Source organism: Etheostoma cragini, chromosome 8, assembly GCF_013103735.1.
Source record: "Etheostoma cragini isolate CJK2018 chromosome 8, CSU_Ecrag_1.0, whole genome shotgun sequence".
Classification (NCBI taxonomy): domain Eukaryota; kingdom Metazoa; phylum Chordata; class Actinopteri; order Perciformes; family Percidae; genus Etheostoma; species Etheostoma cragini.
Window position 1 is genome coordinate 15,557,620 of NC_048414.1, and position 25,031 is coordinate 15,582,650.

The window sequence follows — 25,031 nt, forward strand, 5'->3', positions numbered from 1 at the left end:
TGAATGTGAACAGTTTATACAATAAATCAACAACCAGGCTCTATGTGGATCATGTCATGTATTTTCGTTCCCTCTGACTGTTTTCATATTGTCTGACTTTCATTGTGTACTGTCAATCCAGTAGCTCAGTCTGTATTGGGGACTTGGCTTGAGGAGCGGAGGGTGGCCAATTCAAGTCCAGGTTGGATCAATGTCATGGAGTGTGGACTGGTAGCTGGAGAGGTGCCAGTTAACCCCTTGAGCACTGCCGAGATTCCCTTGAGCAAGGCACTGAACCCCTAACTGTGAGTGAGTGACACAGGCACGTGCACGTGTGTAATGATAAATAACAGAGTGAACAAATTTAGTTCCCCCAAGAGAAATGAATAAAGTTCTTCTTCCTCTTGACAATGGTGTGACCCTACTTTCACCACAAGAGGGCAGTGGTGGCACTCTTTGGACAGACAGAAAAACATCTACCATCTTCGCTGCAGAGTGCAAACAAGGCCAAGGGAGGAATCGGATCAGATACTAATCTTCCAGTCGGTGTTGCTATAACTGGACACCCTACTTGCCCTGTTTAATGACAACAAATGGCATGCATCCTTTAAAATGACGCCAGCTATTCTGAAGACCACTGGGAAAACAGATTCCCTCCTTAATCAGAAAGTGCTTGACATGATTTGTGACATAGATTTTCCCTTTATGTCTGTAATCAGCAGCTAAAATACACAAGCATATGAACAAGCACCTCTACAGTCAATTCACTCTGATTGTTGGACAGAGTTTGGCCAGGGTGTCAGTAGTTATTTAAAGAAGACTTGGCTTCCTGCACACATTGCTAAGAATACGCGTGTCAACATAAAAAAAAGTTTAGGGACATTTTAGAAACTGTAGCTACCAAACTAAACTGGTCAACTAAATACGTTTACATGTTGATGACATCTATTCAAAATAGCGCGGCGCACATAAAAAATGGGATTAATTTGATAATCCCTTCTGAAATCGGTCTCCATTCTCTTTCATTATGGAAACCAGATGCAAACACCGTAGGAATTCATTTGGAATGATGAATGTATATAAAGCAGGGAAGTGCAGGAACATAACAATGACAAACTGAGCCAGTGTTTTTGGTGTCTGTTAATCATTATAATGGAATGAATGCAAAACATTGCACTGATAACATAGTATGCCTAAAAAGCATTTCCTAATATGTATTTTCACATATGTTATATGTGAATATGTTATGTTATATGTTATGTTTCACAGTGAGTTTTTCTTTGTTAGAATTTACAGAACTGCAAGCAAACTTTCTATACAACGGTATGTAACTATAATACAGCTGCTGTTGTTTTAGATAGGAAGCTGTTTTTTTATAACATTTTTAAGATCATTTTTGGGCCATTTTTAGGAATTTATTTTGACAGGACAGATGATGACATGCAGCAGAGGGCTGCAGGTCAGAGTCAAACACAGGGCTGCTGCATCGAGGTGTAACCCTGTCTGTATGGGCACCCGCTCTACCAACTTAGCTATCCCACTATTGTTTTCTTCAAACAGTTTTCTATGATGACATTATCAATCCAGGGTACCTGTCACTCTGAGCCTCTTTGTGTTGTCCATTCCTTTTACGTGCTTGTTGTTGTGCACATAGTCGGCATATTAAATATTCTTGCTTTTATACATTCAACATTCAGCACTCCTTTTTCTTTGACGTATTACTGACCATGGACATTTAATATTAACGGTCAAAGCATCCGGTTCGGCGAAGTGCTGCAAAGGCAGAAGTACCTTAAACTTGCATTCTGTCTGAATTGGGGGCGACACGTGGTTTCAAAGGAGGTCGGTTTCTGTAGCAGTCTATGAGAAAGTAACCCACTTCTCATTTGATTTATTACCTCAGCAAACATTTTCATAAGGAGTTCATGGTCTCAATCTCTAGTTTTAAGTCTTCTAAAACAGTGAAGGATGTTCACTTTTTGAATTATGCACTCAATTTTAAAACTAGCAATAAAGCGGGGTCACTGCCAGTGACAGTGTGTTGCATAACGTAGAGTGTAAGAATTTAGTGCCGTCAGTTAAACGCGTTATTAATGGCGATACCACAAACTTATTTTAACGGTGTCACTTTTTTATTTTATTTTTATTGGATTAACGTTCTTTTGGCCTAGAATACTTTGCAGTTTTTTTCACATGCTCTTGCAACAACCAGTAATGTTAGAAAAACTAAAACACCACACCGGATCTTGCTAGACCGGAAACAAAACAACAGGCACGGGCTTGCGAGCCGGCCAAAGAGTAGGAACGTTACGTTTTGAGTGGATGAAGAGCCTGAGACGCCGAAATGGATGCCAATAAGATTCTGAATGGAAAGTTTAGTTTTTAAAAGTTGCCAAACGGTTCCATTGACAAGACCAAAGTGATGTGTGTGTTTTATCATTGTGGACTATTTTTTTCACCCTTTACTGATGGACAGTGTTACATTTTGTGAGAGATTATTTGCTCCAAGTGTGAATGACTGCTCCAAGTGAGAATGTTATGTGTGAAATTAAACACTAGTAGGCAATATGCCAATGTTGTTTTCAATTAAAAAAAAAACGTTTTTCCATTCACACGTTTCCACGTTGATAAGAGCATTAAAAAGAGAAAAAATAATGGGACAAAAAGAAATCAAGGGACATTTAGAATAGATACAAATGTGTGATTCACTGAGATTAATTTCAAATTTACTAGGACATTAATGCCATTGGCCGGTTGCCTGGCAACCTCATGGTAACAACAAGAGTTTAGGACAAGGAACAGCCCAGCACATAACCCCCTTTAACCCCATCTGCAAGATTCAGAATGATTGAGATTTCTCTTGGCACAGCTACCAGAAGACTTACAACTTTTCAGACAGGTTGCTCACATCACATCTACGTCTCCAAGCTCAGTTTGAGGCTGCGCAGTAACGCTCAGCACTCACCGGAAAAGTGCTTCTAATGGCTTCACTCATCTTGTCAAAGTCTAAATTGTCACTGTGTCCATTTTCTCACAGTCTGTGCTTCAAACCACAGCATGTTTTTCACTTGTTGTAAGTGTTGTTTGGATTAATCAATAATATAATGGGTTCATTAGTGAGCTTTAGATATGCTGGTAGCCTACCTTCAGACATAGGCAGGCTGTTTCCCTGTTCCAGTCTTTATGCTAAGCTAATTTGCAGATGGATGTGGCTTAATATTCACTGAACAGAAAGGAAAGTGGTATCAATCTCAGCAAGAAAGCTAAACAAAAAGTCTAACTATTCCTTTAAGGATCTGACTGTTGTAGGTTTACTATCAATTGGTAATAAAACATGACATAGGCCTACTTGATGGAGGTAATAATTGTGTATCATGAAGGGATACACAAGGGCAATTGCGATCAGTAAATAAATAACTGTATTCGAGCTGTGAATGATTAGATTAGACGTTTTTGACAAAGATGGATGACAGCGAAGGGTAGAGGGAGTGTGTGTGTGTGTGTGGGGGGGGGGTGGTCACCTCCTGTGAACATGATTCAGATACGCCCCCGAACTCAGCAGCAGTCACACCAGCGATTCGCGAGGGGAAGATAGCAAAAAGAGGGAAGGGGAGAGAAAAGACGGGGAAGGAGGAGGTCTGCGTAAACCCCGCCTCCGGTCTCCGATCCCCTCGCAAGTCTTTATTCACAGCCTCTCACGTTGAGGATAGAGAGAGAAAGGGGAGAAACAAGAAGAAGGGCACGCGAAGAAGAAGAACAAGGGCAGCAGCAAATCGACCATGGCAATATCCAAATCGTCTCAGCTTGAGATAGTGTCCGATCGCAGCGCACCTCTGCCACCGTCGACCACTGCACGGAGCATGCAGTCGCACAACAGACACAGCCCAGATGAATGAGGAGCGATACCTGGGCCGTGGACAAAATGAGGGTCATCTTCATCCAAAACGCCGGTTTTGTCGCAGCTTTCTCGCCTTTTAGATGTGAGTCGGTGCTTTTGGCAGCGTTTAGGACGACAGATAGGGTGAACGAGACAGAATTAACAGCTAGATCATGCGTGTCTATTGAGGAGTGAGGAGATCAGACCAATTGATTTAGTCCTTTTTTTTCTTTTATTGGGACAGAGCTTGCATTATAGCCAATTTATCATCAAATCCGAAGTGTATTCAGCTTCCGGCATGCTGCCCGCTGCCGAAATCTGAATACATATTTTATTATATTGGCACTATTATTATTTTTTATCCAGTAATAGGCCTACAGGACTATGTATCAGGTAGCCTAATTATGGACCGATAATGTCCTTATAGATTTGTGCTTAATCCATTAGTAGATTGATTATATAGCAATACAAACATGAATATGTAGGAGGAGAAACCTGTTCACTTGGATCAAAGCCAATTGATCAACCGAGACAATCTGGAAATGTTAGTTTCCACATGTAATATTAGGCTATGACTAGTAGGCTACACGTTATTCCTTGTAATTTATTTATTTATTATTACTATTATTAGACCTATAAGTATTATATTATCAATTTATCTTAGGTAGGTAGTTTGACATATTTAACAGTGGGAAGGTTGTTTAAACACTTCCCTGCTGAGATGGAAACCGCTTATTTAACGCCCCACCGGGGGGCAACGCGTCCCGAGGCCCAGAGAGGCCAAACCTCCGCGGGCAAACCGGCGGGGGGTGACCTCTCCCCTCCAGCTCCAGCTCCATCCCCACCTGTCAGCAACTCAACCGAAGAGACCCAAGCAAGCAGTGATGGACGGAGAAACTCGGGCGTGAAGAAACACCACCACAAGCATAACCTGAAACACCGCTACGAGCTGCTGGAGACGCTGGGAAGAGGCACCTATGGCAAAGTCAAGAAGGCCATAGAGCGACACTCCGGCAGAGAGGTGAGCTACTTAACAGACACAAGCAGCTGTAAACGTCTGGCATGAGGTTTTTAACTCGGTCCAGACGCTTGCAGGCAACTTGTGTTAGCGCTTTAGAAGCCACTACAAAACATATGGGCTTTGTTGCTCTCGTAGGCGTGTGCATGGCCCTCCCCTGGGATTTTCCCCCTTTACTCTGAAGGGCCCATGGGGCCAGGGTGTTGTTGCTGTACACGCCATGTCCTATGCGGGGCCTCACGACCGGATGCTGGAGTGCAATTCCTGCTACTGACTGACTGATGTGACTCCAATGATCCCAGTAGGACTCATGGAAAACTGCTAACAGTCCCCCAGAGATAGACTACTAGGGCCCACTCACATTTTTTGACTCTGTGTTTTAGACACAGGATTTATATCCTTTCGGTTTTGTTTTTATGTTGCTATGTGGGTGTAAGTTTGTTTGCAGGGGTCAGTCTAACACTTTGTTTCTTTATGAAGAAGAAAGAAAAGCCATATTGCAGGCTGTCTTTGCCATAGTAAAGGAATCCGCTGTAATGACCCTGCAGACCAGCACATATCTTCAAATAGTTTCTCCTGTGGCAAAATTTGACCCCGGTGGCCTCCCTGGCAGGACATGAGGAACTGTCCCTGCACTGAGAACAAGGTGAAACTTAGTATAGATCAACAATGTCCACTAATGGTTTCATAGCTCCTGACAAATGAATGCTGGCTAGGAGGACCATAAGCCCTCCGCTAGGGCTTACTCTCTCTTGGCCTGTCCCACTTGGATCCTTGTCCATGTCTTCATTTTCCTATTTATCATGACCATGGCAGCAGCTCAAATATGAAGCCTATTTTACTTTCACTAGCATTGTAGAATTGCACAAAGCACATTCACTGAAAGGGTCCAAATAAATTATAATTATTAGATTAAATTATATTATCATAATTATTTGGCTATGGGAGAGTTTGAGATATTGTTTCTGTACAATAACTCAAATTGACTCAAATTTCTGGCTTAAGATACATTTTCTGATTTCATTCTGAAATGTATTGTTTGAACGTGTTTGACAGCCATCCACAAGGTTTGTTTACATGTGTTGTGTTTCTCAAACCATGCTTTAAAGCATACCCCACTGGTACTTAAGTTTTAAATTACATCTCTTAACCAATCTTCAAGAAAGTACATGCAAACTAATTGTCAGTTTATGAGGTACACCTAGCTGAAACTAATCTAGTCTAAGTAGTCTCTAACCACAGTCCTTCATCAAATCCTACCTACATGAAGGATTTAGTGTTCAGTTTTAGAGAGGTGTTGAATCAATTTCATGGTCATATTGGCGGATGTACTGGTAGTTTGTGCTGCTATTGATATGTATTGCATTACACGGACAGGTGTTTCTGTTTTTTAGGCTTTTAGCCCTCGCTGATAACACCGGAGTGGGGAAAATAGTTAAAACACCTGTCAGTATCAAACAATTCTTTGTAGGTCCAAAGTCAGTGGCCGAAGGACTTCCCTTCTCCTGTAATCTGCTGCAATGGCCTGAGCCTAGCATTCAGACTTTAAATAGCATCTCAGTATAGTATAGGAGTTCCTTGCACAACAGTGTTTTTTACGTGTAAGTTTGTATATCTTAGGAAACCAGCAGAAACGGACAGAGAATAACTGCCGGCCACCTTACTGACCGCGAAGTTGCTGGCACCGCGTTGCTAGAGTTTACTTGACCTCTGACTCAAAGGTAGTCCCTTGTGTCTGCATGGCAGATACAGCTGTGTGGTGAGACTGTTATGCAATCATCTTGACTCCCTGTACCTTTACTGGTTCGTTCCACAAATCAAATGAGAAGAGCAGAGGGAAATAAGTAAGGAGACAGACTGAGAGGGTTTTGTGTGTGACTTTTTGTATGCATGTGTGGAACGAGCTGAAGGCACATGAGAAAGATTGATTAGTTGTGGGCACATTCAGTGTGTCAGCGAAAGTAAAACCGAGTGACTGTCTGCTTTAATCTACAAAACAATATGTTATAGTGCTTGGCAGCTCAGTTGAAACCCAACATTATATGGAAGGCAATTGATCATTGAGATCACAGAGGGGGATATGTGACATATGCACAAACTTCTAGAAGATGTGTTTCATGTTTGTATACTCAGAGAGAGAGAGAGGGACAGAGACTGTGTGTGTTTTAGTATTTGCCATGTAGAAGACTATAGTAAAAAGGTTGTGGTGACAGCCAGGTCTGAAATGGGCAGTGACACTGGAAAGTCCAGCCACAGCAGGAAATGAGATTGAAGGGGAAGTTTAATAGCTTGTATGGGGGATCTATCACAGACAGGAGGGCTGGGCAGTTAGGACAGAGACACGGGGAAGCTCACAACCATAACAACAGAGGGACAGCCTTAGTTAAAGGGGTTAGGGAGTCATATTAATAAGTGCTTAAATCCCCAGTTTACATCATTCCCCAACAATGGATTCAATGGAGAGGTACGCTAGAGGGGAAAACACTGACATTCCTCTGCTATATGTGGTGCCGTTGATGAGGTAATATGATTACTGGCTGTGTTTGAGAATATAGTTTTTTGGAAAAGTGACGGGCTTCTTCCTTTCCCTGACTCTCTCTTTCTCCCACTAAACTCTTACTCAGACACACACACACACACACACACACACACACACACACACACACACACACTCAACACAATAGATGATCATGATCTTTAGTGAACACAGAGAAGGGTGAGCTTGTGATGAATACTTCATCTATTTTAATGGCCTGAGAAAGCAGGGGAAGATGTCAGGCTCTAGTGAAGCGAAGCGTGGACTTTCACTTCAAACAGCTCTGTGGCGAACAAGGATGGGCGGGGGGGGGCATACCTGGCAGGGGCCGGCATGGGCAGCAGTACAGCGCCTGTTTACTGTGAGTGACAGTAATAGGGATCCACTTAAGGACAAGCGTAGTTGTGTCAGCCATCCCAGCCAGCTGGCAAGTGGCTGACCTGCAGTCCTGTTTAATGATCCACATCGGGGTCAGAGCAGGGGAACATACACAAGAGATACCTGGCTTTATCTCAAACCCAATGTGGGAGAGTAGGCTAATTCAATGAATTAACATACTGTGTGGAATGAAGACCATGGCTGTTAAAGATTGATTACCCTTTTTGGAGAAAATTGTGGTTTTAGGCAGCAGTCAAAGAGAGAACATTCACTTGCCTTTGCATCTAACTTTTGTAGGTAATTTCTCAGTTGTTGCCTAAATTAATACATTCCTGAATTAATTCCCACATTAAATCCAGGAAGGTTACTCACATTATGCCTCACTGTTAAACACCAAAGTAAAAACTTTTATTCACGTTTTGGGAATCAGTGATAAAATGTTGATGAATCTGATGAGGTAAACAGAAGGAAAACATCCTTGTTAAGACACAAACAACTTTGACCAATTATGAACACAGCATGTGGACCCCCTTGACCTCCTCTTGCTTATTATGGTATCATTTCTTTAAATTCTATGTAATCAAGGCATGCTCTGGAAAGGAGCTATTCCGGTTTGGGGTTATTTTTATTGATGTACACAGTAATTAGTTTGGCACTGGCTACTGTCTGTGGTTTGTGCTGAATGGAATAAAGCTGGGTTCCTAAGAATTCTACCACTTAGATAGGAGAGGACAAAAGTTTAAACTAACAGAATTCAGAGGGAACAGACTCTATAGAGGCCTGATCAAAGCAAACCCAGGACTCAATCCAGAATGTTTAGGCTACAATTATAGTGACATATGTACTCTTGATTGGTTTCTTTGGAAAAGGCCCCTAACGTATTATTTAAGGAATACATAGGCTAGAGGTTTGAATGCATCCAGTTGTGGCTGTCTCGTGACATTGCCTTAAAAGTGAAAAATGGTCAAATCAAGTATAGTTGTTGACTGCTGAACCTCCTGCAGCAGGCCCGTTGGCAACGCAAGTAGACTGAATCCCTTCCTCAACTCCTGCCCATTCTCCTGATTCCTCCATAAAAATCCCAGCAGGCCAGCATTTCAGTCTATTTCAAAACTAGGCCATTAGTTGTAGTTAATCAGAATGACTAAAAATAAGAGACCACATTGTAATGTACTGTCTTCTCAAGGACGTTTTGAAGGGAGAGGAATACTGACATCTGATTTATGGAGGAGCACTCTGACCTCCGTGCCTCCCTGCCTTCCTCCAGAGAACATTAAACACCTCCCTTATCACCTTTTTATGGGTCGTCATCTGCTCTCAGATAGACGTTTGCTATGGAAACCCCACATTTCACCATGTGAGTCTGACTTCTGAACTCTCAGATAGAGACAGGTTGGGTGCCCAACCCAAAACACCGACTTATACCTAGTTGAATGTAGGCCCAGAGTCGTATGTCAGGTTGTTTTTCACCCTAAATTTGCTTTAGAAAAGAGTACATTACACAGTGGGAGACTAAGATGACCTCCTTGTTTGACTGACATGACTGTCATAACAGCAAGGCCTGGGTCAAACGTTCTTTTACAGGCCCTACACCCCTGAAAGGGGAGCTACATGACGTAGATGAAGTCCACACAGTTTGCTGGGGAAAGATATGAAGCAATTCATGAGTTGGCTCACATGTTTTTACTGAGACAGTATGTACTCTGCAAGAGCCGTGTACATTTTAAAGTTCACTGATAAGAATGGACATAAATACGCTTTAGTCTTATTTTGCGGTTTTCTTTGGTCATTTCCCATTCCAAATTAAATCAGTATTTATCTAATCAGTTTAAGTGGGCAAAAAGATCATGTGTTGCACTCCAGCATTTGTTTCTGTAAATCTGTATGTATCCATGTGAATGTAAATCTGTTGTATGTTGCTATAAGTTAACTGATCAAAGTGTCTTCTATTTTCAGGTTGCTATCAAGTCAATTCGGAAAGAGAAGATCAAGGACGACCAAGACATGGTTCACATCCGCAGAGAGATTGAGATCATGTCATCTCTCCGTCACCCACACATCATCTCTATATTTGAAGGTGATCATTTTCTGCATGTCTGGAAATACACATACACACAGACACACACACACACACACGCAACAAATTATACACGCTCGTTTACCTTGAACGCACATAAACAAAAACACACTCCCTCAGCTCATTCAGCACTAGTGGCCAAGCTGCAGGATTGTCATATTATGACATGCAGATGTCATAATAAGACCTGGACTACAGCTCTGGGATGTTATTCATCTCCTCTGCTCTGTCTGGAAGCCTGGGCCAGTAGGAATCTGGATGGCTTTAATGGTGTGCGTCTGGATCTCTCTGAATGTGTGTGTGCATGTGTGCTTTGAATGTTTGTGTGTAAGAGCGGTGGTATTCTAAGGGATTGCCTGTCCACATCTAAGAGGTCTCGTCTCTTGTCTTCTCTGGTCTTGATCTCAGGGCCAGACATCTGCTGATGCTTAGAGACAACTGCAGCTGGGAACCAGACTCTCCTTGCATGTGTGTGTGTTTGCCAGTGTGTGCATAAGTCCTTGTGCGTGTCTGCATAAGTGTGTGTGTGTCTGTGTGTGTGTCTATCTATCTATCTAAGGAGACACTGAATTTACCTTTCTCACCCAAGCTTGCACCCTGTCTGACTCTAGTTCCGTGCTATGCAGAGGGAGGAAAAGCTTTAAGCCATCCCTGGAGCAACATCAACATTTATCTACCTCAGGAAGCAACTCTCTAAATAGCAAAGCCTTCAAGTCAGGCTTTAACCGTTCTTATTTTATATGTTTTGAATGACCTCAACTTTATTTGAAGAAAACCTAAATTAGAATTATTGATGAGTGTACAGTTTGAACAATTCCCATTGAGTTCTTTCAACACATTGCTTGCAATAAATCATCTCTTATAATGTAGTCTGGGTCTATGTGCCGGCAATTTAGGTCACAAGGCGCTGTAGTGTGAGTCAGTTTCATATGATTTGTGACTATTTTTATGCCAGTATCAACAAAGCAACACTTTAAACGCCCTTTTCAGTATAACTGCCCTGGCACAATGGCAGCCGGTTGTGTGCCACTGCCCAAACTGGCTTACCCGCTGTCCTTTGTTCAGTGTCAAAGTCCCCAGGCCGTTATCAGCAATGTGAATAAATGACAAACATCACTATTTGTCATGGGAACGTGCCAGTAGTAAGCTGGCGGGCAAAAATGCAGCCAAGCTTGATTTGTTTTGTAGGAAAATGATTAAAAGAACACCCAGCTTCATAAACTCCAATGAGGCTGTATGGTGTGTGCTGCCTTCCTTTTATAAGCAGCCTACTCCACCAACAAACTCGACCAGACTCCTTGCTCTTGCTCTTTGGTGTTTTTCCTCAAACCCAGCGTTTACTGTTGTGGCCTGGCCTGCATCCAGCCTTGCCTTAGAGATATAAAGGAGGCCCCAAGATTTGTGTGTCCGGCAACACCCTCTTCAACAGGCCCTGCTAACTGCGTTGTGTGAAGCAAAGCTGAACCAGATGTGTGTGTAAAGATTGATTTTCACCACTCCCTCACATTTTGCCTCCATCAGCATGCTGTGGATGGCATTTAAAAGTGGATTTTGCTCATCGCTCCTTAGGCATAGCTTGGTACCCTAGTGCCCACCTTTTAAAACAAATCAGTAGTGACCAGTGGTGGAAATTAGGGGGGGATGCCAAGAAATCTCAAACAGGGCAGAGGGGCAAAAGTAGTCCCCAAGATTTGAAAATGTATACATATTTACCAGTTTACACCAATATCCTTTCCTACATTAAGCCATCATTTTATTTGATTTCAATTTATTTAATTTCCGTTTTTAACACACTTGCACAAAGCGCTGTTATATATGAATGCACTGATAATTGCAATAATATGCTTTTTATGTGCCATTTCTTTTGAATATGCCTATCCTTCAAAATGATGATTACTGCATGCATTTTAATCTGGGTCTTTATTACATTAACATACACCTTACATTAAAAAAATCAACAACTTTGTGAACACATTTTTAAAATGCCCCCAAAATGTTGTAGATGCTCCAGTTTTTTAGACAGTTGGCCCCCAAATATTAGTTTTATTTCCTACAATGTTAGTAACTGACGTTGTAAAGCTAAGCCTGACAAAGAAACAGTTTGAACAACATGCACAGTATACGTAATGTACACTTATTTGTTATAACACTCTCTGTCTCTCAGAGGTGGTGGTAGACATATTTTGTTGCCTTAGTTGGGACCGAGCCAGGCGAGCTGTTCCCCCCTGTTTCTAGTCTTAAGGCTAAGCAACCAACTGCTGGCCATCATACTTACCGTACAGATATGAGAGTGGCATCAATCTCCTTTAACTCTCTGAAAGAAAGCTGCTGCATTCTCCTAAGGTGACATAATCCAAGATATTTGTTATTGAGACTTTAAAAAAAGGACTAAAACCATTTCTTTTTAGCAGAACTTATGAGTTTTAACCTTGCACAAAAATTTTGTTGCAATATTTATAGATATTTTACACTGATGTTTTTTTTTTACCTTGCTTTTATGATCTTACCTGTAGCACTTTGAGATTTGTTTAAATGTAAAGTGCATTACAAATAGAATTTGTTATTATTATTATTATTATTGTAATGGTTAGCTCAGTTCAGTAAATCAATCAATCAATCAATCAATCAATCAATCAATCAACATTTATTTATGTATTACTTTACAGCAACCAACAGGTGTCCAAAGTGCTTTACATCAACCAAGAATAAAAAAAACAAAAAAATCATCATTTGCCTTAAATCATCAGAAGAAGAGAGAAGTTGTTGCACCACTACTGCGTATTAAAAGCCATTCTAAGTAAATAAATAATCACCAATTCAATAAATAACCTGTAATCCGCATGAAACCCCCTAAATCAAAAAGTGTTTGTCTGCATCAATAGTACTCCACAACATTTCTGTATTACACATTCTAATAGTGTTCTTCATGTCCCTTGTGCAAGCTTGCAACATTGTCTATCATCAGTGTCGGCAATAGGACAATAAGTGCTAATTAGTCAGAGATGAGGGCCTGACCTCCAAACAAAGCCTGGTGAGTGACAGCAAGGCTGTAGTGGTGGCTGGTGACCCGACGGGCTGGAACACACCCAAAATATGTAAGCCAGGTAATTACTTCACCACCAGGGGTCAAAGGTAAATGTGAGTGCAAGCTGAGAATTGGCTCTCCAAGCGCAACCCCACCACGGATCACCGTGAATGTCACCCCAGGAGGTCACCACTCCGTCCACCAATCAGAAGGCTGGGTCTGCCCTCCCGGGTGCTTGGCTTACATCCCTGTCTGTTACTTCCCGAGTAGCCAGACAATCGGGGAGCATTACCATCACTCAGCAACTGTGTGTTTTTTTTAGAAGATTATGATTTTAAAAGGACCCTGGGAGGGGGTGAGGAAAGTAGTGTGACAAACTATGAAGGTGCTCACTCAAGGGTGCAGAAAGCAGAGGCCCTCACCCTCGATGACCCTGCTGTGTGGGAAAATCACGCAAACACAGTTTTCTCCCTGCCTAACCATTTTCATTCCCTTCATGCCAAGATGCTGGGAGAGAAGTATGTTGCCAAGTTGAAATTATACACCAGAAGGCTAAATACTGACACAGAATGATACGTTTGGTGACTGCAGTTGGATTGGAATTCATAACAGTAATAACATTTTTTTTCCAGTTAACAGATGTGTAACAAGACACTATTTTAATTCAACTGGCACTGTGTGTAAGTTATATCGAAACTTTATCAATACACAGACACCAAGTATCGATCTATTATTATGTGTTGGTTAGTTTGTCTGCTTGAATTTAGATGAACAAACGGAGAAATTTATCTTTTCAGATAAAACAGATGTTCTTTTTGGAGACATAATAAAATTTGAAGTTGGAAAAAAATCAAATATATGGCAATAAATAGCAGAATATTTCAATATGTTTAAATTTGCTATAATATTGTGTCTAGACATACGTTTTGTGATGCTACCACATTGTGGGGCCTCTTGGGATTCCCACCACTAGTTTAAATCATTTTGTTGACTTTTCTAAAAGCCAGATTGAAATTGAATTATGTGGCATTGTTTGCTATTTTTATTCTTGATTTGTTTTGGTCACATACAAGTTCAAATTCAACATCTGTATATATTGTCACTACTTTGACTTTAAAGAGTAAACAGAAGACACATAAATAGTGACATGAATGTTACATGGCTTCCCTCATTATTGATAAAGTTGAATTATCTTAGAATAAATAGGGGATGTTTGTTAAGCAATGCATTTGTTTTTTGGAATAAATTAGCCTAATTCTGCTGTGAGAAGAGGAAGTTGCAGCGTGGTGCTACAATACATTTTATTTAATTGAATTTAAACTGTTGTAAAGTATGTGATATGGACCCACTATGGTGGTTAAGCATGTGGGTGAATGTGTAATGAATGTGTTGACATGATGTCAAGTTGAAGTGTGATGTGTCAAGGCCATCGCTTGATACTACTGCAAAGCTAACTCTGTCTCCTTGATTTGGTTTCTGCTTTCTCTCTGTTTTTACTGCTCTCCGCTCGCTCTGGTCTCTGAGGAGTAGGCTTGATTGAGTTAACAGCCCCTCCCTGCAATGTTTTGAAGGAGCCAGACACGTGAGATGGGGTTTGTGTGATGTAACCCTGGGAGAAAAGTAGAGCTGTAATGTGCTCCTCTGGAATTTGTATCCCTTCTCCAAAACTGAAACTGGTTTATTCTGCATTTTACACAACAATGTCAATTTGTGATATTATTATTGATAGAATTAACCTGGAATGACTTTGTAAGTGGTCCTCAGATCTCCCTTGCCATTAAAATAGATGTATTTTCCTGAAAATGGATCTTAATGGACAATTGTTTTCTTATCATTTCTTAGTGTTTGAGAACAAGGACAAGATCGTTATTGTGATGGAGTACGCCAGTAAGGGCGAGCTGTATGACTACATCAGCGAGCGTCGGCGCCTGAGTGAGAGGGAGACACGACACTTCTTCAGACAGATAGTCTCCGCTGTGCACCACTGCCACAAGGTGAGAAAACCCATACCATACTGTACATGGAGAGAAAAAAAAATGAACATTTATTTTCTTGGTCATTGTTAATCTTTCTTTGCCTCTCTCACACACATTCAGACTTTGTTTTCCAGGCCGCAGCATGCTTATTATAACATTAACCATGCACCTACACAGCCATACAGCCAGTTAATCTGCAGGTCCTACACATTATGCTTTTCTTGGCGCTGGTGTCAGGGAGTCATCTGTGAAGATAGAACACAGGCCAGTTTAATTCAGGGTTACACTCCGATTACCGTGCGCCAAACAGTCCCCGCATTAATTCTGTCCTCATCTGTTGATACCGCTGATGATTGTCCCAAGATACCCTCAAAGCTTTTCCCCGGAGATTAAGCTCCAGCCACACCCATGTCAACCCCCGTTTCTCACTTCACTAACTCCAGTAAAACCCCCAAGGTCCCACAGCTTTTTTGGATGGGCTCCCCTCTTGTCATTCTCCTCCCAGTTTGAGATAGGGATGATGTCATGGTCCTCGGATAGGAGAGTCCCAGACAGCCCTGAATGATGAATCATCACTACCAGGCACAACCTTCTACCGGGTGTGGTGGTGTGAGTCACTGACACAACAAGCAAACAACCATTTCTTCATTGTATCCTACCAATCAGGATCATGTGAACATGAGCTCCCTGCTGGGCAATAACCAATGTGAGATGCCATGCAGAGCGCAACCCTCGGGGGTGGAGTGACGGGTGAAGTCACTTCTCCGCAGCTGAGCTGGGTTCTGTCTGTCTGTCTGCATACCACATGTTAATTCCAGGTTGTTTAAATTTTTTTTTTTTTAAACCCAGGCATAACAGCATATTTGTTTTTTAATGCCTAGATGTTCTGAGAACATTATTCATACAGCATGGTAATTACAGGCTCATGTTTATGTGACACATGTGAGTCGATTTAAAAAGGAAAACCACAGCAGATGTCAGCATAAAGACCCTAGAGGGGACAAGACCAATTAAAGAGTAGTAGACCAACAGGCTGCCTTGATTTCCCCCGAGAAACACAAGCTAGCTTTGTAAGGGTAAATCATCTCTTAATACACTGGACTGTTAATTGCTTGGATAACACTCCATCTCTCATGAATAATGCATGGATAGATGCAATCAATACTTTGTTTTCTTTCTCCTTGTCTTTCAGAACGGAGTGGTACACAGGGATCTGAAACTGGAAAATGTGCTACTGGATGAAAACTGTAATATTAAGGTAAGTTTGCCCCTTGATTTGTGAACCGTCACTCACAGGACTATAATATCCTTCCTCAAATTACCTTTTTGTGAAGGATTAACAATCAAATGGCTAGTGTAAAATTCACATATACCCCTATTTTACAGATTGCTGATTTTGGGCTGTCCAACCTCTACCATAAGGACAAGCTTTTGCAAACTTTCTGTGGCAGCCCGCTCTATGCTTCCCCAGAGATCGTCAACGGGAGACCTTACCATGGCCCAGAGGTAAGGCCAATTTAACCATATAATGACTAAAACCCCATATGTTCAAGTGTGAACTAAATTTCCAGGACATGATTTCCTTTAATGCATACTGTATATAGAGAAAAAACATTACGTTCAATTTCTTGGTCACCTTTAATCTCCTTTGCCACTCACACACACACACACACACACACACACATACACACACACACAGACTCCACCTGTTTGTGTGTGAACTTTATTTCCTGGACATGATTTCCTTTTATGTATGATCCTCTCTAGCTTTTTATTTTGCTATGAACCTCCCAGATTTCTCGCCTTATATAGCTTTCATCATTATTATCTCACTAGGGGTTATCATCATCACATAGGGCCTACACAAAGATGTAGATAGGCTTTATTTTCTACTTCTTTGATGGGATTACTGTTAGTCTCCAGTCAATGGGAGGTCTCTTTTGCAACACCACAGTGGGTCAACTCGGATACTGTCTGCATCCCTTCCCTGTCCTTCCCTTCCTCCAATGTCTGGGTCCTTTGAAGTGAGGAATTGGAGGATAGTTTTCCTCACTTTCTCTTCATCTTAATGGGATTGGAATGAGCTCTCACAGCCTCAAAGAGACGCTCATGGTCAAAGTCAAATAGTTTTGGTGGAAAAAAAAGAGTGAAAATGTCTCCCCAAAACCACTTATTTGGCAATTCCAGACGCATTCTGAAGGGCGTCGTCTTTAAAATTGCATCAGTTACATTAAACAAAGCAACAGAGGAGGAAAAAAACGTACATTTTTAGATATTCAAGGCCAACCGTTCAATTTAGCGTAATTCACTATAATTTACTCCAGAGTGCTTAAAAACTACAGCAGTCCGATTTCAATCAAAATTACAGAAACCTAGTTGGGGTGAGGCAACAAATTACAGCAAACACAGGCAACAAAAATAGAACACAACAATAGTGCGTGCCCTGTCTCGCCCTCGGGAACAGACCAGTGGCAACAGAGAGAGAGAAAAATTCTTGATGTGGGTCCAGATCCTTTTGAGGAAGTAAACTTGCTCCTGAACTGGCTCTATATGATTTCCTCTAAAAGGACTATGTCTCAAAGCTTCAGCTACCGGCATCAGAAGCACACTTCTGAGGGCATGTCATCCTCCCTTAACTACAGTCAATACACACACACACACACACACACATCACAATTCCCTCTACGTCCCAGTCTAACATACACACAGACAAACAGTGAGACAGGTCATCTGCTGATGACTGGATGGCAGTGTGGCTCCAGCAAGTCATCAGGGGCCAGGATATCACAACTCTGTCATCTCTGCTGGACTCATTACCCTCTTCCACTCCCACAACTTCCCGTTGGAGCTCCCGTAGCTCTGCACTTCCTCATGCCCCAGACACAAAGTCTTATGTAACCGTTTACTTAGAAAGCCACATTGCAGTAGGTTGGTGGTCACAATGTGCCTTCTTCTGCTTCACAGGAGAGTGAGTGAGTGAGTGAATGAGTGAGTGAGTGAGTGAGTGTGTGTGTGTGTGTGTCTGTGTGTGTGTGTGTGTGTGTGTGTGTGTGTGTGTGGGGGGGGGTATCTGTGTGGAAACAAGCCATTTCCCACCAGAGCACTGGTATTTGTTATTATTTTTATGAAAGACATGCTGGAGAAGCTCTGCAACATCACAAGCTCTTTAACAGAGATGTTGTTTTGTTATGTTAGTGTAAAAAAAGGATTGTGGTGGATAATTTAAAAAAAAAAAAGGTCTGCTATGATGTTGAGAGAGCTGAGCTCATTCAGCAACATTTATTTTAATGCCATGAATCAATTATCAAAACAGGACTTGGAAGACTGCATTTCCATAGCACAAAACAAAATCTGACACACCTCATCTTATTGGCTTGCTGCGTACAGTAGACAAGTCTTTCTTTGATGGGTAGTTTGCATTCTTTATAGGACCTAATGTATTTGTTTATAACAACTTTTTTTCTTTTCCCCAGGTTGACAGCTGGGCTCTAGGGGTGCTGCTGTATACTCTGGTCTACGGAACCATGCCATTTGATGGGGGAGACCACAAGAACCTTATTCGCCAGATTAGCAACGGCGATTATAAAGAGCCCACTCAGTCTTCAGGTACTGCAGGAGCCTCTATTTGTATTTGCATTGACCTCTGTCATCCTTTCTATAAATTGTACAGGATGCAAGTCTTTATGTGAATTCCAAAAAATACTCAAAACTCTTTGAGACATTGGTTCAAAATCTGTTGAATGGAATATGAATCCGATTGCTTTCAAGTACACATGTTGTAGAATCTGCAAAATGCATTATGCAGGATGCTCTTTTTGTCCAGACACTAATAATATCTCCTTAGTGATAAACCTGTCATACTGCTCATTGATTTTTTTTTTGTGATGTATTAACAGATACATTTTTTTAATTATTCTAATTGGTTTACAAGCTCAAAAATATGGTGGGAGTTTGATGCAAAAATGCTATTTAATATTGATTGTCTATGCAGAACAGAGCAGTCTCCAGTATTATTAAGTACTGGATGTTACTAATATAAAGACACTCACATGGTGTGAATTTTGCCACTACCATGTGTTTTATAATTGTGGTTTACAATGAATCAATCGAAAAATATTATGTAAAATATTTAGTTACTAAAAAGTGAGTGTGTTACATAATTGCAGTTGTTTTTAAAAGCGACTAAATTGAATAATTGCAATGTATGTGAAAAACAAGGGGAAACAATAAATCACCACATTTTTCATACATCCTTGATTATTCCACTATTTTATGAAAACCTACATCAACCATGGCCAATTCCAGCATTTTTTAATTTAGACAGCCTCAGAAAGTCAAACTCACACTCCATGTTTTTGTTCTGTACTAAAAATAGCATATTATGTGATCATGCTAAGTGGTGTGTAGTAAAAGACAGCGTATAGATTGGTATTGTTCTGTTTCCTGCCAGATGCCCGTGGACTGATCCGCTGGATGCTTATGGTGAACCCTGAGCGCCGGGCCACAGTGGAGGACATAGCCAACCACTGGTGGGTAAACTGGGGCTGGAAAAACAGTGTGTGTGACTGTGAGACCCAACGCGACCATGGAGGCTCGCCCATGCTGGCCCGCTTCATCGACTGGCAGAACCGCACTGAGCCACGTGGTCCTGGAGGCAAGGCTGCAGCCATGCCCCAGCTGCTGCGCCAGAGGCCCAAAAAGTCCAAGAAGGAGAATGTTGAGGCAGGACAAACTCACAGTGGAGCAGAGGACAAGCCAGGGCTGAAGAGACCCAAGGGGATCCTGAAGACCAGGGTTACTGAGGAGTTGGGCCAGGCAGTGCTGCCTCAACAAGCCGAAGGAGGAGAGGAAGCCTCAAGCCCAGATCAAGAGGAAGAAGAGCCGAGTCTGGGAGGGGGCTCGCCAGCTAAGATGGTGCCCTCTCTGCCCAGGAAAGGCATCTTGAAGAACAACCAACAGCGGGAATCAGGGTACTACTCCTCGCCAGAACGCAGCGAGTCCTCCGAGCTTTTAGGGGGAGCCACTATGTCTCTGCTAGCCACATCCCCGCCTAGGAGAGTGATGGGGAGAAAGGGCATCTTGAAGCGAAACGGCAAGTACTCCACTTACAGCGGACCTCCGTCAGCGTCAGCTGGAGTTCTTGGTGAGCCTCCTCCCTCAACTGACTCTGGTCTGTCCCGCAGTCAGAGTCGACCCTCCAGTATAGTCGGGGAGGACAGCTCCGTTCTGTCCCTGTCGCCCAGCTCCCTCGGTGGGGCTGAGTGGCATTCCTCCTCCACCCACCACCGCCCAAACATCAGGGCCTGCGTCTCGGCTGAAAACCTGCTGCAGCTCGCCAACTTCAAGGGGTTCCAGGCAGCCCCGCCGCTACAGGGTCCCAAGTTCAGCCGCGGCCCCAAAACAAAAGGCTCCCCGGGGGACAATGGCAGCTTCTCCTTGCTAGGGGACCTGGAGGACATGACTCAGGTGTACCAGCAAGCCCTGGACATCAGCAGCAACCTCACCTAAAAGATGGGTGGCAGAAAGAAAGAAACAGAGGGAATTAAACATGTGTGTGTGTGTGTGTGTGTGTGTGTGTGTGTGTGTGTGTGTGTGTGTGTGTGTGTGTGTGTGTGTGTGTGTGTGTGTGTGTGTGTACAGATGTTTATAGTTGGCAATAACGACCAGTGTGTTACTGGGATACACCTTTTGGGAAGTTGTGGTTTTCCAAATGTGGCTGAAATCTTGATGGAAATGATATGTCTTTGCACATTCATACACACACAGATGTGCATACTTAGGTGCACTTCCCCTGCCTGAAGAAATTCAGTTAAGGGTTTTGTGAACAAGTGAGAAGAGCTGGCACGAGAGAATGCCACCCAGTCTGCTTTCTTGGCCCGCCCATAAACTTTGCTGTGTTCAACATGTTTACATATTCAGCAAGAAGGCAAGTTAGAATCACAAACGCAGCAACCAGAAACTGGTTGGCTCTCCTTGTACACCACCCATTTAGAGTTTGAGTTTACAAAAGCACCTTAAAACTCACACAGAGCGCATGCTTTTGTGATCCTTACTTCCTTGGAAAAAAAAAGAAACAAACCAGGGTCTTGTTCCAAAAATAACTGACATTGCTGATTATTTATTAATATTTTCGTAGCTTTTAGTTGTAAAACTGCAAAAACTGATGGGTGCTGGCTGTTACTGGAAAAGTCTCCAACTCTTTGTGTGGAACTGACATATATAATTATGTTGCTCAGTGATGAGAAACATTTATATACTCAACATATATAACTGTCTGCGCTTGTAAAACACGCAGTCAAATATACCTTCATAAAAGCGTATGTCCTATATATGTGTATGATACTAGGGAATATGTAGGAAGTGCCTTTTTTGATTCCCAATATAAATAGAAATTATGTATGTCATTTCCTTAAAGTGGAGGGAAAAGCCAGGCCAACCTGTCACCAGTTGTGCTTTTTAAAATTTGTGAATGTGGAGAGACCCAGGGCCTTCAGCACACAGCTGACTAGCTTTTCTTGTTTTGGGGTTCAAAGGTCAATATCAGACATTTGAGATCAAACAGTCTCGACTCGTCTCGTTTCCCCCCCCCCCCGCCCCTTCCACAAGTAGATCACACAGATATGCCAAGATCTTACAGGTCACCTCAGAAAGACTTCCTCTGTGCTCTTTGTCAGTGTTTTAGCTCATACTTTGGTTTGTCAGCAATTTAGTTGGTTTGGTTGAGTACAGATTTTCTGGCAGCACCAGAGGTCTCGAGTGACTTACCTAGTGGGGCATTTAGTGAAGGGAGATGGCGCAGACACCATCTCACAGTCCTGGAATGTGCCTGGCTCTCTTAACCTTGTTTTTTTTTCACATTTTCGAGGCTACCTGATAAAACAGGCTGTTTAGTGAGATATTTAGTTTTTGTCTGTTTATTTACCAAAGAAACTTAAGGAGGTTTCGAATGTCAGACTAGTTCATAATTTACCCAAAGCCCTTTTAAAAGAGCTAAATACGGTGGTTTGTTTATCCCGCTGATGACACAGCAAATTCCTCAGACAAAGGCTGGAGACATGTTGGTGCTAGAGATCTCTATCAGCCCCGGTCCGACTCAGCACAGGTGGGATCTGCGGTCCATGCTCAGCCCTCCAGCTATGTATACTAGTCCATTATGTCAACCAAGCACAATTAGCCAGCTATTGTTTTCATTTGAGAGTAAGAGAGAGGCAGCGTGGAGATATTTATCGCTAGAGGGAGAAGAAAAGAGTGTGAAAGAGTGATGCTTAGAAAGGTGCTGAGATTAGAGAGGACTTTCCTGTAAAACACAGGAAAGGTCAAGGAGTTAGATTATGTTTTGAAGGGATTGTAATGTAGAATAGTGAAAGTAAGGAAAGTGAGTAGTAAGAGTAAATGGTAAGTTTTTTTGTTTTGTTTTTAATTCCAAAGATGGGATAAAGCTTTGGCATGGATGAGGGGAATGGATAGGTCAGGGACTAATAGGAGTCCTTTGGATTTTTCTTTGAAATGGGAATCCCTCACGCTTTACCTCACGTTTGTTTTCTTTTTGAGTTTCTGTTTGAGATGCTGGAGGCTGTTGATACAGCTTGTCTTGAGGGTCAGTCAGTGTGTGACTTGTGTGTCCTGCATGGCCTTAGAAAGTGTTACACTTTTCCACAGCAGCAAAAAAAGTGGGGAGAACGGTGACTGACATCATCCCAAATATTAAATGATGTAGATGGAAAACCATGCAGTAGATGACCCCGAAGAAATGGATCACATGTTGAGTGTTTTCAGTGGTCTTCTGGTGTGAAGCAAAGGTCCTGGATATCGATTCAAATGAAAGACCCAATGCGTATTATATTGCATTTTATTGCCTTTTGCATTTTATTGTCAACTGGATTTACAGTGAGAAAATTATACTATGTTAGTATTTTTGTTTTATTATGCTTCTGTTTTTGATTTTCCAAAATATAAGAAACTTTATATTGCTTTATGTTATGGCAGAAAATACTTCCTTCCTTGAAGTATTAGATTTTCTCTCCAAAAACGGACAAATCTGAATAAAATGTGCTACCCCGGTGGGTGAGAGAGGCCCAAGAATACGTACTAATGTATCAATAGCTGACCCTAAGAAAATAGCATATCCACCTCTCCCAAAGCAGGGGAGGTCCAAAATGCTGAAACAAGAGAGAAAAAGGAATAAAGCAATGGAAAGAATCTGATGATGAAACTTTGCCAAACTGGAAATACGTGGTGCATTATCTGTTAGTTAGCAGAAAGTCTAATCATAGGAAAACTTGACTGGATATTGTTATGACAATAATAATTAATTAGTATTATTATGTTATTTAAGTATTATTTTCGTTACGGCTCATTATGGCTATTGCCACTTTTTTATATATATATTTTTTTTTTGTCTGTTGGTGATCCTCGACTGGCAAGATGGATTAAGTTGTGCCTTTGGTATCTTTTATGAACTTTTTTTTTGATAATGAAAATTATCAATGTGTTTTTATACTTGTATTTATTGGTGATCAAGCCATTTATTTTTGTCAAAATACTCCCTGTTCATGCTTCGGCCTGCTTTAGACTGTGTTGTGTTCAGAACTTACTGCACACAAAAATAGTCGTTTGTTGGAAATAGAGTTGTATCATCTCATTGTGAAGGCAGCGGGCAAGCGTGTATTTTCAAGCAAATCAATAAAAGTTCAAATCCTGTAAAATGTCTTAATTCATCCATCCGGGTGTATTTCTACTCAACACAATGCCTCTGTAGTACTGTATCAACTTAAATAAATGGATCTTGAAAGTTTGTTTTTATGCTGTGTTGTCATTTTAGTTTACTAAGTATTAATTATAAGTGTAATTAGGACATTCCCTTGACATTGACAAGAAGAAAATGCATCTCGGGGAGAATTTATAAAGTGTGACATTCTCATTGCTCCCTCCCATTAAAAGAAATAGGCCAAGACTGCTGTCTCTCACACATTAGCAGGGTTGCTTGAATGTATTTCCAGAGTACAAGTCTCCAGAGTTCCAGCCTGACATCCAAGAGCCGCTTTAAAATGTTATTTCTGGTTTGACATACTGGTGGAATTGGACAGAGTTCAGACTGGGACAGAACTACAATTATATTTTATCCAGTGTGCGTCTTCTTTCAGTAGGGACAAGTGTAAAACAAACTATTATTGGAGAGATGTCCTAATTTCTTTTCCTTTTTAAGAATATGTGTTTTTAAGCCCAGTGAAGGCATGAAGGAACTCTAACATAATGAATTGATTGATTGGGGTAACATACCACACTAAAAATACAGGTTTTGAAAGAATTTGTTCTAAAACCTCATGGTGTACTTAAAAGCAAAGCAGAGTTAGCAACAAAAATGTCCCAGTTTTGGGTGACTGAAATTAGCCTTTTTTTCAGAACAACTTCAGCCTTAAATTTACTTGAAGTATTTTAAAGTGATACTCCAATGAACTTCTATTTTCAAGTATCGAATAGTAATTTTATGTATGCTTGATAGTTGGCTGTTTTCCCAAGTATCAAATCCATTGAGTTTTTAACTACTGCTGCAGAATAATACATTTTGCTACAGTCCATTCGAATGCTTATGATATTTTAAACATGTAAGGCACAAATTTTCTTTTATTCCTCACATACAACCCCAAACACATTGGTGCACAGATTTCATGCTCTCCTTTGATCAGGAGATCTTACTGTGTGAAGTTTGTTGCTTTGTTTATCAGGGAAGTGGTTTTTTTGATTGAGATAAACTACAATAGTAACAATGATAACAAATGAGCAAGTTTCAGGTTTACCAGGCCAGCATATGGTTAATCTAGGATGGAACAGTTCTTATGGAAGAGCAAGCTGTGTGCTACAAAATTTGGTAAAAGGTTTATAATTATAATTGTTAAAACATACTGAGCCTACACTGTAGCTGGGCAGGAGATCGGTTTATGATGCAGGCGTGGAGATGTTTCTTTTGGGGCTGTGCATCCTATTGCATCACCAAATGTACACTGACAGCTCACAGCTTGCACTGGTTTCACTTAATTCAAGTTCACTCAACACATAAACTCAGACAGAAACTGAAATACTTCATGGGTGTTTATTATTTATTGTCCATCACAGTCTCGACAAAAAGGAGTTCCTCACTTTATCTGTAAACGTGCCGGCTTTCTTG

The 25,031-nt window shown here is 41.5% G+C and overlaps 1 protein-coding gene across 3 annotated transcripts; it reads left to right on the forward strand.

The window, feature by feature from the left end:
- Positions 1 to 3,556: 3,556 nt before the first annotated feature.
- On the forward strand, positions 3,557 to 23,660 carry nuak1b (NUAK family, SNF1-like kinase, 1b). 3 transcript variants are annotated; one of them, XM_034879702.1, is made up of 8 exons: positions 3,557 to 4,877; positions 9,745 to 9,865; positions 14,733 to 14,884; positions 16,059 to 16,124; positions 16,253 to 16,372; positions 18,340 to 18,472; positions 19,317 to 20,415; positions 20,464 to 23,660. In XM_034879702.1, the coding sequence occupies exons 1-7, from the start codon at positions 4,578 to 4,580 to the stop codon at positions 20,372 to 20,374; spliced, it is 1,950 nt and encodes a 649-aa protein (XP_034735593.1). In that variant the 5' UTR covers positions 3,557 to 4,577; the 3' UTR covers positions 20,375 to 20,415; positions 20,464 to 23,660. The 3 variants fall into 3 exon arrangements, with proteins under 3 accessions (XP_034735593.1, XP_034735592.1, XP_034735594.1); XM_034879701.1 differs by having other exon boundaries at positions 20,468 to 23,660; XM_034879703.1 differs by having other exon boundaries at positions 20,478 to 23,660.
- The last annotated feature ends 1,371 nt before the right edge of the window (positions 23,661 to 25,031 follow it).